General features: G+C 43.9%; 1 protein-coding gene across 3 annotated transcripts in view; it reads left to right on the forward strand.

The window, feature by feature from the left end:
- SLC6A15 (solute carrier family 6 member 15) overlaps positions 1-16,266 on the forward strand; it is a 58,586-nt gene that overhangs the window by 12,907 nt on the left and 29,413 nt on the right. For all 3 annotated transcript variants that reach the window (XM_073327615.1, XM_073327614.1, XM_073327616.1), the window contains one exon: positions 13,219-13,708. In XM_073327615.1, coding sequence (XP_073183716.1) covers positions 13,420-13,708 — 289 coding nt within the window. In that variant the 5' untranslated portion in view covers positions 13,219-13,419. The remainder of the gene's footprint in view (positions 1-13,218; positions 13,709-16,266) is intronic.

The following is a 16,266-nucleotide window of genomic DNA, read 5'->3' on the forward strand; positions in this document are numbered from 1 at the left end:
TCAGTAACCAACCCACTCCAAGTAAACAGAAGGCCTGCGTTACACAGGAGGTCAGATTAGATGATCACAATGTTCCCTTCTGGCCTTAGAATCTAGTAAAAGTCATGTTAGAGTGCTTAGTAGTTTTGGCTACATCCATGACTCCAGGTAATAAAGCCCAACATTTAGTACAACACAGAGGTTCTTTGTATTCAGCCTTATGAAAAATCACTGGTTTAAAGTACTCTTTGTTTTATTTTATTATTTTAGGGACAAGGTCTGTCTTCTATTCCAGCGGTTCTCAAACTTTAGCAAACCAAAGACCCCCACATTTTGATTTAAAACAGACAGAACAGAATGGAAATGGCTCATACAAAATGTGAAGGGGTGATAGGATTTCATTACAAATGCCTATTGTCTCAGATAAGTAAAGAGAAAAGACACCCCACCTTTTTTGTTGTGGCATGTTATTGCTGGTTGTCATATGCCTTTTGCTTTATGGACGTGCTATAATACATATCGCATTATGCTGAAACTTTCACTGTTTTTGTTGGGAACCTAACTGCTTGGTGAAAGAACATCTAACTTGACACAGGGTCCAGGACATGATTTACCATAATATTTGCCCTATTGTGACAGGTAACATTCTTGGCATATGTTCTCTCCTAAATGACCCATTCTGGAATAAATCACATAAATCATTGGGGTAATCTGATTTTTCTTTAGAAAATTAGTTATGTCGCATATAATGCTCTGTCCGTTTGCTTAAGTGGACAATAAGGTGCTGAAGAAATGAGGCAGCAATTCAGGTTGTTTTATAAAGGGAAGAAATAATGCATAGTTTACAATGAGATACATGGGGTGAACGTGAAATTATATAAGGGCAAAAGTGGCCGGCAATTTGATCATATTGAGCTTGGAGTGAACATAGCATATATGAAAAAAGCATTCCCATTACTATATGTATAAGAGCTGAAAAGCAAGAAATAATAATAATAAAAATAAAAAAGAAGTAGCAGAAGCTAGGACATGTCATAATTCCTGTATGCCCCAACAGTGCATAGAAATACTTCAGAAATGAACATTTATGAATCTTCCTCTACAAATTTGTTCCTTAAGTTTAAAAGTATTTGAGAGATTAATTTAAATTATAGGCTAATTTATATGGAGACAAGATAGTGAGACTAGGAATTATTTTGCTTTCATTACAAGATAACAGTTAAACATGTGGTCATGATCCAATTTTAGAAGATATTGATTTAGGTTAGATATTAGGCAAAAATTTCCCCAAAGGCTTAGGGGGTAAAGAGAATCTGATCTGGGAACCTGTAGAAGTTACAAGCATCTGAGAATTCACAACAATTTGAATATGACATGTTGGTCATTCAGTGAAGTAGTGAAATGGACTAGATGGACCGATTATACTTAGCACTGTTTTTTTAATGTTTTAATTTCCCTTCCATTCAGTTACCAGAGGTTTTTGAAAATAATTCTATTCTAGTTTTTTAGTCTTTGGGAAAGATTGCTTGTTCCATCATTCACATTTCTTGCAAGAAGAAATTACTCTTATAGGTTACATTTTAAAATTGACGGTGTCAAGGTTCCTCCCCCACTCTGAACTCTAGGGTACAGATGTGGGGACCTGCATGAAAAACCTCCTAAACTTATCTTTACCAGCTTAGGTCAAAACTTCCCCAAGGTACAAAATATTCCACCCTTTGTCCTTGGATTGGCCGCTACCACCACCAAACTAATACTGGTTACTGGGGAAGAGCTGTTTGGACGCGTCTTTCCCCCCAAAATACTTCCCAAAACCTTGCACCCCACTTCCTGGACAAGGTTTGGTAAAAAGCCTCACCAATTTGCCTAGGTGACTACAGACTCAGACCCTTGGATCTTAAGAACAATGAACAATCCTCCCAACACTTGCACCCCCCTTTCCTGGGAAATGTTGGATAAAAAGCCTCACCAATTTGCATAGGTGACCACAGACCCAAACCCTTGGATCTGAGAACAATGAAAAAGCATTCAGTTTTCTTACAAGAAGACTTTTAATAAAAATAGAAGTAAATAGAAATAAAGAAATCCCCCCTGTAAAATCAGGATGGTAGATATCTTACAGGGTAATTAGATTCAAAAACATAGAGAACCCCTCTAGGCAAAACCTTAAGTTACAAAAAAGATACACAGACAGAAATAGTTATTCTATTCAGCACAATTCTTTTCTCAGCCATTTAAAGAAATCATAATCTAACACATACCTAGCTAGATTACTTACTAAAAGTTCTAAGACTCCATTCCTGGTCTATCCCCAGCAGAAACCAGCATATAGACAGACACACAGACCCTTTGTTTCTCTCCCTCCTCCCAGCTTTTGAAAGTATCTTGTCTCCTCATTGGTCATTTTGGTCAGGTGCCAGCGAGGTTACCTTTAGCTTCTTAACCCTTTACATGTGAGAGGAGCTTTCCCCTGGCCAGAAGGGATTTCAAAGGGGTTTACCCTTCCCTTTATATTTATGACACGCCCCCCAAATCTCAGCTAGGGTGAAACACTGGCTGGGATTTCTTCCTGGAGCTCTAGGAAAAACAGAGTTAATAAGACACATGCATCTCTAAATATACTACCAAGTACATAAAGACTAACAATATTTTCCACATCTCAAGGACGATTTTAACCAGTTGATTCTGGGAAACTTTCACGGGAGAGTGCATCAGCCACTTTGTTGGAAGCTCCTGAGATGTGTTGGATGTCGAAATCAAAATCTTGGAGAGCTAAACTCCACCGAAGAAGTTTTTTGTTAGTTTCCTTGATGGTGTGAAGCCACTTCAGTGCAGCATGGTCGGTTTGCAGGTGGAAACGCCATCCCCAAACATATTGGCGTAGCTTTTCCAGAGCATAGACAATGGCATAACATTCTTTTTCAGTGACTGACCAGTTGCTTTCCCTCTCAGACAGTTTTTTTGCTGAGAAACACTACAGGGTGGAATTCTTGATCAGGTCCTTTCTGCATTAAAACTGCTCCCACACCACGCTCGGACGCATCTGTGGTTACTAGGAACGGTTTGTCAAAGTCTGGGGCCCTTAGTACAGGGTCAGACATGAGTGTCGCTTTAACCTTGTTAAAGGCCTTCTGACACTTTTCGGTCCACTGAACAGCATTTGGCTGTTTCTTTTTGGTTAGGTCTGTCAGTGGGGCAGCGATTTGGTTGTAGTGCGGTACAAATCATCTGTAATAACCGGCCAAGCCTAAGAAGGATTGAACCTGTTTCTTTGACTTTGGGACAGGCCACTTTTGGATAGCATCCACTTTGGCCTGTAGGGGGCTGATAGTTCCTTGACCCACCTGGTGTCCAAGGTAAGTCACTCTGTTTAGGCCTATTTGACACTTCTTAGCCTTAACAGTTAGTCCTGCCTCCCTTATGCGCTCAAGGACTTTTTGTAGATGTTCCAGGTGGTCTGCCCAGGAATCCGAAAATATGGCCACATCGTCAAGGTAGGCGAACGCATATTCTCCTAATCCCGCTAGGAGACCATCTACAAGTCTTTGGAAGGTGGCGGGTGCATTTTGCAGCCCGAAAGGGAGTACATTAAATTCATACAGCCCGAGATGTGTGGTGAAGGCTGACCTTTCCTTGGCAGATTCATCTAGCCGTACCTGCCAGTACCCCTTGGTTAAGTCCAAGGTAGAGATGAACTGGGCCCGTCCCAGTTTCTCTAATAGTTCATCTGTGCGTGGCATTGGATAGTTGTCTGGGCGAGTTACAGCATTTAGCTTATGGTAGTCCACGCAAAAACGTATTTCCCCATCTGGTTTGGGAACCAGAACCACTGGAGATGCCCATGCACTTTCAGAGGGGTGGATTACACCCATCTGTAACATATCCTGGATCTCCCGTTCTATAGCAGTTTTAGCTTGAGGAGACACCCGGTAAGGTTGGACCCTAATTGGGTGAGCATTACCTGTGTCAATGGAGTGGTATGCCCGTTCAGTCAGTCCTGGGGTGGCTGAGAATGTTGGCGCGTAGCTAGTGCACAGCTCCTGGATCTGCTGTCGCTGCATACGCCCAAGGGTCATGGAGAGGTTCACCTCTTCCACACCACCACCACATTTCCCTTCATAGTAGACACCTTCGGGTCACTCAGCGTTGTCTCCTCCCTGGGCTGTAAACTGACAAACCTTTAATTCTCTGGAATAAAAGGGCTTTAGAGAATTAATATGGTACACCTTAGGCTTTCGGTTGGAGGTGGGGAATGATATGAGATAATTAACAGCTCCCAGGCGCTCCTGGACCGTGAATGGCCCTTCCCACGATGCTTCCATTTTATGGGCCTGGAGCGCCTTTAAGGCCATGACCTGGTCCCCTACTTTGAAGGAACGCTCTCTGCCATGTTTATCATACCAGGCTTTTTGCTCTTGTTGAGCATCCTGTAAGTTTTCTCTAGCAAGGGCTAAAGAGGTTTGGAGGGTGTTTTGTAGGTTGGTTACAAAGTCCAGAATGTTAGTTCCTGGAGAAGGTGTAAATCCCTCCCATTGCTGCTTCACCAACTGCAATGGCCCCTTAACCTCACGGCCATATACAAGTTCAAATGGGGAAAACCCTAAACTGGGGTGTGGTACAGCTCTGTAGGCAAAAAGCAACTGCTGCAACACTAGGTCCCAATCATTGGAGTGCTCATTTACGAATTTACGTATCATGGCCCCCAAAGTTCCATTAAACTTCTCCACCATGCCATTTGTTTGATGGTGGTAAGGAGTGGCAACCAAGTGATTTACCCCATGAGCTTCCCAAAGGTTTTCCATAGTTTCTGCCAGGAAATTAGTCCCTACATCTGTGAGGATGTCGGAGGGCCAACCTACCCTGGCAAAAATGTCTGCTAGTGCCTGGCACACACTTTTAGCCCTGGTGTTGCTTAGAGCTACTGCTTCTGGCCATCAGGTGGCAAAATCCATGAAAGTCAATATGTACTGCTTTCCTCTGGCTGTCTTTTTCGGAAAAGGACCCAGAATATCCACAGCTACTCGCTGAAATGGAACTTCAATGATGGGGAGTGGCTGGAGAGGGGCTTTGACCTGGTCTTGGGGTTTTCCCACTCTTTGGCACACCTCACAAGACTGGACATAGGTAGAAACATCCTTGCCCATTCCCTCCCAGTGGAATGACCCCCCCAAACGGTCTTTGGTCCTGTTCACCCCAGCATGGCCACTAGGGTGATCGTGGGCTAAGCTCAAGAGCTTGGCCCGGTATTTAGTTGGAACTACCAACTGTCTCTGAGGATGCCAGTCTTTCTGGTGTCCACCAGAAAGAGTTTCCTTGTATAAAAGTCCTCTTTCTACAACAAACCTGGATCGATTAGAAGAGCTGAGAGGCGGTGGGTTGCTCCGTGCCGCCGTCCAAGCTCTCTGGAGGCTTTCATCTGCTTCCTGTTCGGTCTGGAACTGTTCCCTTGATGCTGGAGACATCAGTTCCTCATTGGATTGTGGACCTACGCTTGGTCCCTCTGGAAGCGATATAGGGGATGGAGCTGTTTCTGTTGACTGTGAACCACTCTCCGCTGGTGCACTATGTTGGGATTCAGGCTCCGGCTGAGCCTCTTGTGTAGGGTTATCGGCTGCTGCCAGTTCAGGTTTGGTGGGGCCCTCTGGTGTTGAGGTTGCAAGTACTGGATTCAGTGCTGACACGGGGTCTGGTGTTGGTTGTTCGGCTGGTTCCGGTTCTGGGACTGGTTCCATCTGGGTCTCTGGGACTGGATCCACTACTGCTGTTGCAGACATTGGCCTGGGGTCCGGGTCCATCACCTCTGACTGGGTCCTGATAGAAGTTTCCGGAACAGAGCTAGGCTTCACGGCTTGTTTAGCCTGGCTGCGGGTGACCGTTCCCACCCTCTTGGCCTGCTTCACATGATTGGCCAAGTCTTCCCCCAACAGCATGGGGATGGGATAATCATCATAGACTGCAAAAGTCCACATTCCTGACCAGCCCTTGTACTGGACAGGCAACTTGGCTGTAGGCAAATTGAAAGAGTTGGACTTGAAGGGTTGAATCGTCACTTGGATCTCTGGGTTGATTAAATTGGGGTCCACTAAGGAAGCATGGATAGCTGACACTTGTGCTCCGGTGTCCCTCCACGCGGTGACCTTCTTCCCGCCCACACTCACAGTTTCCCTCCACTCCAAGGGTATCTGGGAGGTATCTGGGCCTGTGGACCTCTGGTGTGATTCCGGTGCAATGAACTGTAATCTGTTGGGGTTCTTGGGGCAGTTGGCCTTTACATGCCCCAGCTCGTTACATTTAAAACATCGTCCAGCTGACGGGTCACTGGGGCGAGGAGGGTTGCTGGAGAACGGGGTGGTGGGACGATAAGGGGTCTGGAGGGTTCTTTGGGAGGTAGGTGGGGCTTTGGGCGGCCCCCGGTAATAGGGTGGGGTCTGGGGTTGTCCCTTCTGGTCTCCGCTCCAACTGCGACCAGTTTTCTTCTTCTCTGCCACCTCCACCCATCTGGCTCCAATCTCTCCTGTCTCGATTACAGTTTTGGGCTTCCCATCTAGGATGTATCTTTCTATTTCCTCAGGAACACCCTCTAAGAATTGTTCCATTTGCATTAGGAAGGGCACATCTACTGGAGATTCAACTCTTGCTCCTGATATCCAGCCATCCCAATGTTTCACAATGTGGTAGGCATGTCGGGTAAATGACACGTCTGGTTTCCACCTTAGGGCTCTGAACCTCCGACGAGAATACTTGGGTGTTATCCCCATTCTGACTCTCGCCTTGGATTTAAACAGTTCATACTCGTTCATGTGTTCTCTAGGCATTTCAGCCGCCACCTCAGCTAAGGGTCCACTGAGCTGTGGCCTCAGCTCTACCATGTATTGGTCAGTAGAGATGCTGTACCCAAGGCAGGCCCTTTCGAAGTTTTCTAAGAAGGCCTCAGTATCATCACCTGCCTTGTAGGTGGGGAACTTTCTGGGATGGGAAGTGGTACCTGGAGAAGGATTGCTAGGGTTTGTTGGTGTATTCTGCCGGGCCTTTATCCTCTCCACCTCCTCCACATGCTTCCTCTCTTTTTCCTTCTCCTCCTCCACATGCTTCCTTGCCTCCATTTCCCTCTTGTGGGCAGCCTCCTGAACCTCCTTCTCCAGCCGCATGAGTTCTATCTGTCTTTCATGTTCCCTTTGTTTTTCCTCAGCCTGAAATTTGGCTAATTCCAGCTGTAGTCAAGCTGCGGATTTTGTCATTCTAACCTCTTTGTTTTTAACTAACTTTACACCCGATGTTTAGAAATAAACAAACAAAACTTGGCTGTAAAATTTTGCTGTGCTGGAATAGAGTACCTATTCTCTGATAGTGATTGTCAGCCTACTGAAAAAGACAATTCCCTTGTCTCTGCTCTGGGCCCAAATCAAAGCAAAAAACCTCCAACTACTTGGAAACCTGCTTACCCAGCCCAAAGAAAAAGCAAAGGAGTAGAACACACACCCCCTATTTACTTTTAGGGAAAAAAAAAAAAACTCTGGGTTGGAAGACTGTGAATTTCCCTGCAGGAGTTAAGTACCCTGCCTCCAGGCAAAGAAAACCTGCAATTCACAAAGATAATCCCCTTTTGTCTCTGCTTGGCCACAAAGCAGAGAAAAAACAAGCTGCTTTCAGTTTCAGCTGCTTTCTGGACTTCCTTTCCAAAGGAAAAAAAAATTCCTTTTAAAATCTGTATTTCTAGTTCAAAAAATCTCAACTGGATCTCAAAATGATTTCAGGTTAATCCCACCACTATGCCACCATGTCAAGGTTCCTCCCCCACTCTGAACTCTAGGGTACAGATGTGGGGACCTGCATGAAAAACCTCCAAGCTTATCTTTACCAGCTTAGGTCAAAACTTCCCCAAGGTACAAAATATTCCACCCTTTGTCCTTGGATTGGCCGCTACCACCACCAAACTAATACTGGTTACTGGGGAAGAGCTGTTTGGACACGTCTTTCCCCCCAAAATACTTCCCAAAACCTTGCACCCCACTTCCTGGACAAGGTTTGGTAAAAAGCCTCACCACTTTGCCTAGGTGACTCCAGACCCAGACCCTTGGATTTTAAGAACAATGAACAATCCTCCCAACACTTGCACCCCCCCATTTCCTGGGAAATGTTGGATAAAAAGCCTCACCAATTTGCATAGGTGACCACAGACCCAAACCCTTGGATCTGAGAACAATGAAAAAGCATTCAGTTTTCTTACAAGAAGACTTTTAATAAAAATAGAAGTAAATAGAAATAAAGAAATCCCCCCTGTAAAATCAGGATGGTAGATATCTTACAGGGTAATTAGATTCAAAAACATAGAGAACCCCTCTAGGCAAAACCTTAAGTTACAAAAAAGATACACAGACAGAAATAGTTATTCTATTCAGCACAATTCTTTTCTCAGCCATTTAAAGAAATCATAATCTAACACATACCTCGCTAGATTACTTACTAAAAGTTCTAAGACTCCATTCCTGGTCTATCCCCGGCAGAAACCAGCATATAGACAGACACACAGACCCTTTGTTTCTCTCCCTCCTCCCAGCTTTTGAAAGTATCTTGTCTCCTCATTGGTCATTTTGGTCAGGTGCCAGCGAGGTTACCTTTAGCTTCTTAACCCTTTACATGTGAGAGGAGCTTTCCCCTGGCCAGAAGGGATTTCAAAGGGGTTTACCCTTCCCTTTATATTTATGACAGACAGGTTTCAGAGTAACAGCTGTGTTAGTCTGTATTCGCAAAAAGAAAAGGAGTACTTGTGGCACCTTAGAGACTAACCAATTTATTTGAGCATAAGCTTTCGTGAGCTACAGCTCACTTCATCGGATGCATACTGTGGAAAGTACAGAAGATCTTGAAAGTCTTGTTTAAGAAGTCTGTTTCATTCTCTGGAAGCTTAAAATATAGTTCAAGGGTATACTACTGAAAAATCAGTGGAAACACCTATGTCTCTAAGGATTACGGTTGTGACTTCAATGGAATGACTCATGTATTTAAAATATTATTATTTATATGCTGAGAGCGCCTAAAGATTCCAGTCAGGGTTGGGACCGCATTGTGCTAGGCACTGTACACACAATAGAATAGAACAGCATTTCTCAAACTGGGGTCGGTGGATACCTGGGGGTCTGTGAGGGTACTCCAGGGGCCCCACGGGCCCCGCTGATCAACTCCTCCCCCTTCCTCCTAAGCACCTTCTGCATGCTGGAAAACAGCAGTTCAGCTGGGAGGGAGGAGAAGGAGTGGGGACAGAACGTGCTTGGAGGAGGGAGTGGAATAGTTTTTGGGTGCTGCCGGCCCCATTGATCAACTCTTCCCCCTACCTCCCATTGCCTCCTGCTTTGCTGAACAGCTGTTCCCCAGCATGCAGGAGGCACTGGGAGGGAGGGGGAGGAGGGGGGACGAGGTGCGCTTGTGGGAGGGAATGGAAAGGGGTGCGGAAGAGGAGGGGGAGAGGTGGATCAGGGATGGGAAGAAGTGGGGTGGGGGTGGGGCCTTGGGGAAGGGGTGGGGTGGAGTGGGAGGCAGGGCCTGGGGCTGAGCAGGATGCTTGGGAGTCTGTGACATTTTTAAAAATCAAAATGGGGGTCTTCGGGTTGCTAAAGTTTGAGAACCGCTGGAATAGAAGACACACCCTCTCCCTAAAAGGCAAGGTAAACATACAGAGATAAACAACAAAAAGTATGATACTATTTCTCGTCACTTTTTCCTTTATATAACGCCCCCACTCTCCCACCAATCTCTGCTGTGTTCTGCTGCTAGTTCATTATGTGCTTAAGTACTTTTCAGAACTGGTGCCTTTGTAGGCCCCATTTCTAGTTCAACACATGCCAGAATGCCCCCTAACTGATGCACATGTACAGTACGCTGCACAAACAGTATTAAAGTGTGGAAAACATTCTACTCAGCAGTCACCCCATGTACAGCTTTTGTCACCCATTTGCAGATTATTCTGCCAAAGTAGAAATTAAAGGGGTAATGTGGATTGTGCATGGGAGCCAATTTCAGGCCTGGAGGCATACATGCACCAATGGTATCTTCAAGACCCTGCTTCAGAATGTTCCTCTGGGGCATGTGACCCAGAAGGCCTGCGGAGCAACCTTGCTGCCACTTTTAGGGAAGCCAAAATAGGAGTGGAAAACTTTTGTGCATGGGAGTCTGGTCAGGATGTGAATCTTGGAATATAGAGTAATGTAGTCATTAATGCTAATTTAAAAGGGCTTTCTGAGGCCAATTTATAGTCTACAGTATCCTCTAGAGACTTGAAAACAGATACTCTTGATTTTTCCTTTTTCTACTTAACAAGTGTTTATTTTATGTTTTTCTATCAAGGCAAGCATACAAATAGGTTTTGTTTATTTCTCTTCCAATGCATGGGCTTTATTACATAATCTATGATAAAAATAGATACGTGCACATCATTGGCAATGCTGCTTTGTACCATGGTAACAAACAGATCTGTACGACCCATTCTTGTTTTACCTCTTTAAGAGTCAACATCCGTTTCAGAGCAGTAGGTTCATCTCAGGTAGCAAAGTAGGCAGTGCACACATTGACCTAGCTTCACTGAGAAACTGCATTTTCTAAAGCTGCTGAAGTGAGCTCTGGATTTCTATTGCTGCATTTATTTCCCTTGGCCCACCCTTTTGCATTCACAAACCTATATGCATTGTCAGTTAGAGTGAATGGTGTTGTGTGTTGCCTTTATACTAACATGGCAAGTACAGTTATAAGTGTATTGCGTCTAATATTATTTAGTTGTTATTTGGAAAAAAAACTTTCTTTGTCTACATGGGAATTTGTTCTTAAAAAAAAAGATCCAATTGTCCAGTCAGGATGACCATATTAGAGGAAGGGAATCTGTGTAAGTAACAATCACAAACAGGCATGACTCATGGAAGATGTGGTGGAGATATGTGCTAATGTGCTCATCCCTCCTCTCCTGAAGCATTCAGGAGCCCTCCTACATTTTGGATTCCATGGATGAAGAGGGATGGGAAATTTCTGATGGGCAGGAGGTGAGAAACCTGGGTCATACCACTTTCCATGGCATTATCTCCCTCTAATCTTGCAGGTTTCCCCACTCAAGATGATAGCACTTACAATGACAGTGAATCCAGCTCTGTTTCTGCAAACACTCCCCTTGATTAGCTGCAGGATGAGGACTGGGGCAAAATAACTCCCTTCATGGCTGTCATCTGGCATTAAGACCTGGAAAATAGCCTTGCTGACCTCTGTACAGATAATCTGCCCCTCTATAATTAGTTTGAAATTCTTAAAACCACCCTGCAGATCTCAAACTGTCCAGGGGTTTGGCAGAGCACTACCACTACTGTGTAGCCCTACCACTAGAGGCCAGATGCTGCTACAGAAACTTAGAAGTCTAAAGGCTAGAGGAGTTTTCATGCATCATATAAAACATCAATTGGGACTTCAAGATTAGGCATTTGGGGTACATTTACTTACTTCAGAGGGCCTGCACTAAGCTCTCCACATCACGTAAGCCTGAATTGTAAGACCTCTGTCAGGGGTTTAAATTGTCCAGATGGCTTCATACCAGTCCTCTGCAGTAGACTGAACTTCGCCCTCTGAGAGGATGAAAAATTCCTTCCAAAGCACTTCCCCAGAAATCGGATAGCCACTCAGATATATCTACAATACTTTATGAGCAGTTGCAAGCAAGCCCAAGTGTCTTTTAAAATGACGTATTGTGTTAAAAGAAAGCATAATTATATACACTTTTTATGTCTGTGCTAATATATATATATATATATATATATATATATATATGTTCAAAAGGGAAGGGTTTTTAAAAACACAGGTTGTCAGACATTTCAGCCTATGTTCAGATATCCTCTTTTTCCACAATAATTGTATCTAAAGCACCATTTCATCTCACTCCTAAGAAATGGAAAGCCCTAGCTTGAAAATGTGTTTGGGGGCTCTTACATTTCTCGTGCTATATAGTCATGCACACAATATAGGCTGTCCACACTATTAAAGCAACAGCACTTCTCTGTATATTAAATTTGAAAATCTTACTGACGTCTGAGTTTCAGGAAAAAATTTCCGAACATTTAGGCTGCCCCTTTTAAAGATTCTTAATAAATAAATTCCAGAAAAAAATTAAAAAATAATTTCAAGTTTTTAGCCACAAGTCAAATAGAAATTCTGAACTGAGATTTTTAATTTTATTTTACACATGTACCCAATGGTACAATATATGTAGGTATGACTACATCAAAATATTAGCAGTTGGCATGCTGGTTTGTAAAGACTTCTTAAGAACATAAGAATGGCCACTGTGTCCATTGATTATCCTCATACCACCAAGTTTCTGTGATGCCTATTATATCAATATACTCATTTAATATGAGGCACTCTAGTTTACCCATCTTATTATTTAGACTTCTAGCATTGGTATATAAGCACTTCAAAAACTTGCCACTTTTTAGCTGTCTGCCATGATGTAATTGAATGGGACTTTTTAAATCTGTTTTTCATCAGATCCTGCCTGTATTTTATCATCTTTCTTCCTCTCCTCCTTACTAGGACATACAGCATCTCCATTAATAGATCCTCCCCTAAGGGATGTTGCTGTCCGAACCATGTGCTCCTCCACACCTGTCAGCTCTCCCCCCAGTCCTTAGTTTAAAAACTGCTCAACGACCTTTTTAATTTTAAGTGCCAGCAATCTGGTTCTGTTTTGGTTTAGGTGGAGCCCATCCTTCCTGTATAGGCTCCCCTTTCCCAAAAGTCTTCCCAGTTCCTAATAAATCTAAACCCCTCCTCTCTACACCATCATCTCAAGGGTTGATGGGTGCTAAAGGGCTTAGGGAATCAAAGCCTCATTAAGAAGCTCTCAGCCTTGCCTAGCAGGCCACTAGACTCATCGCACACACAGTAGTTCTTAGCAGTTGAGTAAAGCATATTTTAAATAGATGCTTGAAATCTGAAAGGTAGAGTTAAGTGGATTATCATAATTTAGTGTAAATCAGAATTTGGACCTCCACATATTGATGGTGTCTCTCTGACATTTTATTTATAAGGAGAGGAATATGACTTTCAATGTAGTCTACAAGCAAATTAAAACAACCATCTAAAAGATGAGTTAGAAGTTTTCTTGTAACCTAATGTGAAAATAAACTGAAATAGATAAATGGGCAAATAACTTTCCTAATTACATTTTCTTGTATAATTTAATAATGTATTCTTTTTTTAATTTCACAGATATATATAGTTCAAACATTTAGAACCAGAAATCTTCTTTCCTCTGAACACTCTGTATGAAGGACTTATCTGACATCCTCTTCAGTCTAACTGTTCAGTGAATTACCAACATTTTTGGTTTAGCCAAAGGAAAGCTTTCTTTGAGGCCTGTCAGCTTGCCTGAACTGAACCTGACCCACTTACACCTTTTCCTTATTGCAAATGCCTAAGAACAGCAAGGTGGTAAAAAGAGAAATAGATGATGAAGTCATTGAGTCAGTTAAGGATCTTCTCTCTAATGAAGACTCTGCAGATGATGCCTTTAAGAAGAGTGAACTGCTGGTTGATGATCAAGAAAATAAAGATGTAGATGTTGAAGAGGGGTCAGACATAGAAGATGAAAGACCAGCTTGGAACAGCAAACTTCAGTATATTCTGGCACAAGTTGGATTTTCTGTAGGGTTGGGAAATGTGTGGCGATTCCCATACCTGTGTCAGAAAAATGGTGGAGGTAAGGGTCAGTGTTTACTAACTTGCCTTGCTGATTTCATTGTAAAAACCCGATACATTTCTCCAGGATCTCAAATTTATCTTAATTTTGGCAAGTGTTTATGAGAAGAAAGCACCCCCATCTTTATTTTAGAGAGCCAGATCTGCTGAAGGAAGCAATACATTAACCTGATAAGCTTCTTTGGCCTTGTGTTTTGTGGTAGAATTTCCCTGTTCACGTGACTGTTTTATATTAACTTAAATATTTGCTAAGCAAGGTCCTCTCACTTGTTATTTTTGTGGGCAGATTATGGTATGTGAAATAGTTAGGGCCTGATTCTTAGTCAGACTAGGCCTCTTTACATCATTCAGACACTGTAAAGGGGCATTAAAATGGAAATAAATTTAATGTACACTCACTTTAAGGACTAAAGCAGTTTAATGGGGACTTAGCATAATTGAGCATCAAGTCCTTTTTCATTAGATCACTACTTCCTAGATAGTTTGATCATGACTGGTCTTTGCCAGAACAAAATATTATGGGAATGCAATGGTGGTTCTATAGGTAATGAATAACTTTAATCATACAGTGTATAATATGAGACAAAAAGGAGCTAATCTAGATGTTAGAAGAACATATTATGCTAGGATATAAATTTGCTTCACTTTTTCTTAATACCTTTCACATAAAAAGGAAACCACATCAAGTTGCATATTACTTGTCTGTTGATTCATGTCTTAGATACATGAGCTGGGGCCTTCCTTCAAGATATGCAACAATAGCTTATTAATCCACTCCCTGGTACAGCTGAATGCTCAGCTGAGTTGAAAAAGAGTCTGTCCATATTTGCTGAACAAAAAATGAGACAGTTCTAGAGAATTGAAAACAAACAAGAACTTTTATTCATGGTGGACATTAAGGGCCAGATCCTTCAAAATGTACAGACTGGGAAAACAGATGCCATTAAAGGCTACCGAATCAGGCCTAAAATAGTTATTTGAATTCCAACCTGTGGTCACAATGGCCCACATTCCATAGCTGCATAGTTTTCATTCATTTCAAACCCTTCCACCCTTTGTTTAACTTTAATTTGTACCTTTATTCTGGGCTAGAACCATTACATTGTTGGGTCCCTGTGGAATCTGACTCATTTCCTTGTCTCTGTGCTAAATAGGAAGTTCTGATCCAGAAAGTGGAAATTGGATATAGTGTTCTTGAAAGCCATATATTCTTTCTGTTTAAGGGCTTTTGTAGGCAGTATATGGGTAGGGTAGGGCTGATCATGTATCCTTATTGGCTAACACAAACAAATTAAACTAATTCACATTCATCAAACTTATAGTTATTTTGTGAAGCTTTGGTTAGTGCTAATCAGTTATGAATTTTGCAAACTCATTTCTTAATTCTGTGAACCAGCAGCACCAGTCTATCAGCTGCTTTCCTTGGACCAAGGAAAGATTGTTTTGACATGGTCAGGCATCTTTACAAGTACTGTGTCAGCTTGAGCTTGCCAAATTAATCCAGATGAAACACAAATTTATTAATAAAATAAATAATGTATATTTAATTAAATTAATTAACAATACAAATCTAGGGTTGTTCTGTGGTCTGGGAAAATAAATCTACAGTGGCTGACATTAAGAGCTCAATATTTGTCCTTCCAAAGTGACCGCAGTATCATGGTATCTACTATTCTAAGTGTAGAGGGACAACTGGTACTAAAAGGGCTTCTAAATATAACAACTGGCCAAAAGTGGCTCCTTAGGCACCGACTCCGTGGGTGCTCCGGGGCTGAAGCATCCACGGGGAAAATTTGGTGGGTGCAGATCACCCACTGGCAGCTCCCCACCCCACCCTGCACCCGGCCCCAGCTCACCTCCGCTCCGCCTCTTACCCTGAATGCACCGCCCCGCTCTGCTTCTCCGCCCCCTCCCGGTTTCCCTCAAATCAGCTATTTGCGCGGGAAGCCTGGGAGGGCTGAGAAGCAAGCGGTGGCTTTGCGCTCAGGCCCAAGGAGGCGGAGCGGAGGGGAGCTGGGGCAGGGGGGGCTGCCCGTGCCACAGCAGGTAACCCGGGTGGGGGGGGGGCACGCAGGGGAACCGCTCCCCGCTCCAGCTCGCCTCCACCTCTCTGGCCTGAGCACGAAGCCGCCGCCTGCTTCTCAGTACTCCAAAGTTTCCCGTGCAAACAGCTGATTCGCGGGAAACCGGGGGGGGAGGGGGAGAGGGGCGGAGAAGCAGAGCGGGGTGGTGCATTCAGGGGAGGAGGCAGAGCGGAGGTGAGCTGGGGCCGGGCGCAGGGCGGGGCGGGAAGCTGCCAGTGGGTGCTCTGCACCCACCAAATTTTCCCCGTGGATGCTCCAGCCCCGGAGCACCCATGGAGTCGGTGCCTAAGGCGCCACTTTTCAAGTGATCAGTGGGGGGAGCGGCCGTTCCCCCTGCTCCCCCGCAGCTATGCTACCACTCCCCTAGGAGCCCTGGGAGCCGCCCCAGGTAAGCACTGCCGGGACTCCCCACCTCGCCCCCTGGCAGGTTCCTCTGGCTCCTAGGGGCAGAGTGGGGTGGGCAGCCACTATGGCA

This window comes from Lepidochelys kempii, chromosome 1, assembly GCF_965140265.1.
Source record: "Lepidochelys kempii isolate rLepKem1 chromosome 1, rLepKem1.hap2, whole genome shotgun sequence".
Taxonomy (NCBI): domain Eukaryota; kingdom Metazoa; phylum Chordata; order Testudines; family Cheloniidae; genus Lepidochelys; species Lepidochelys kempii.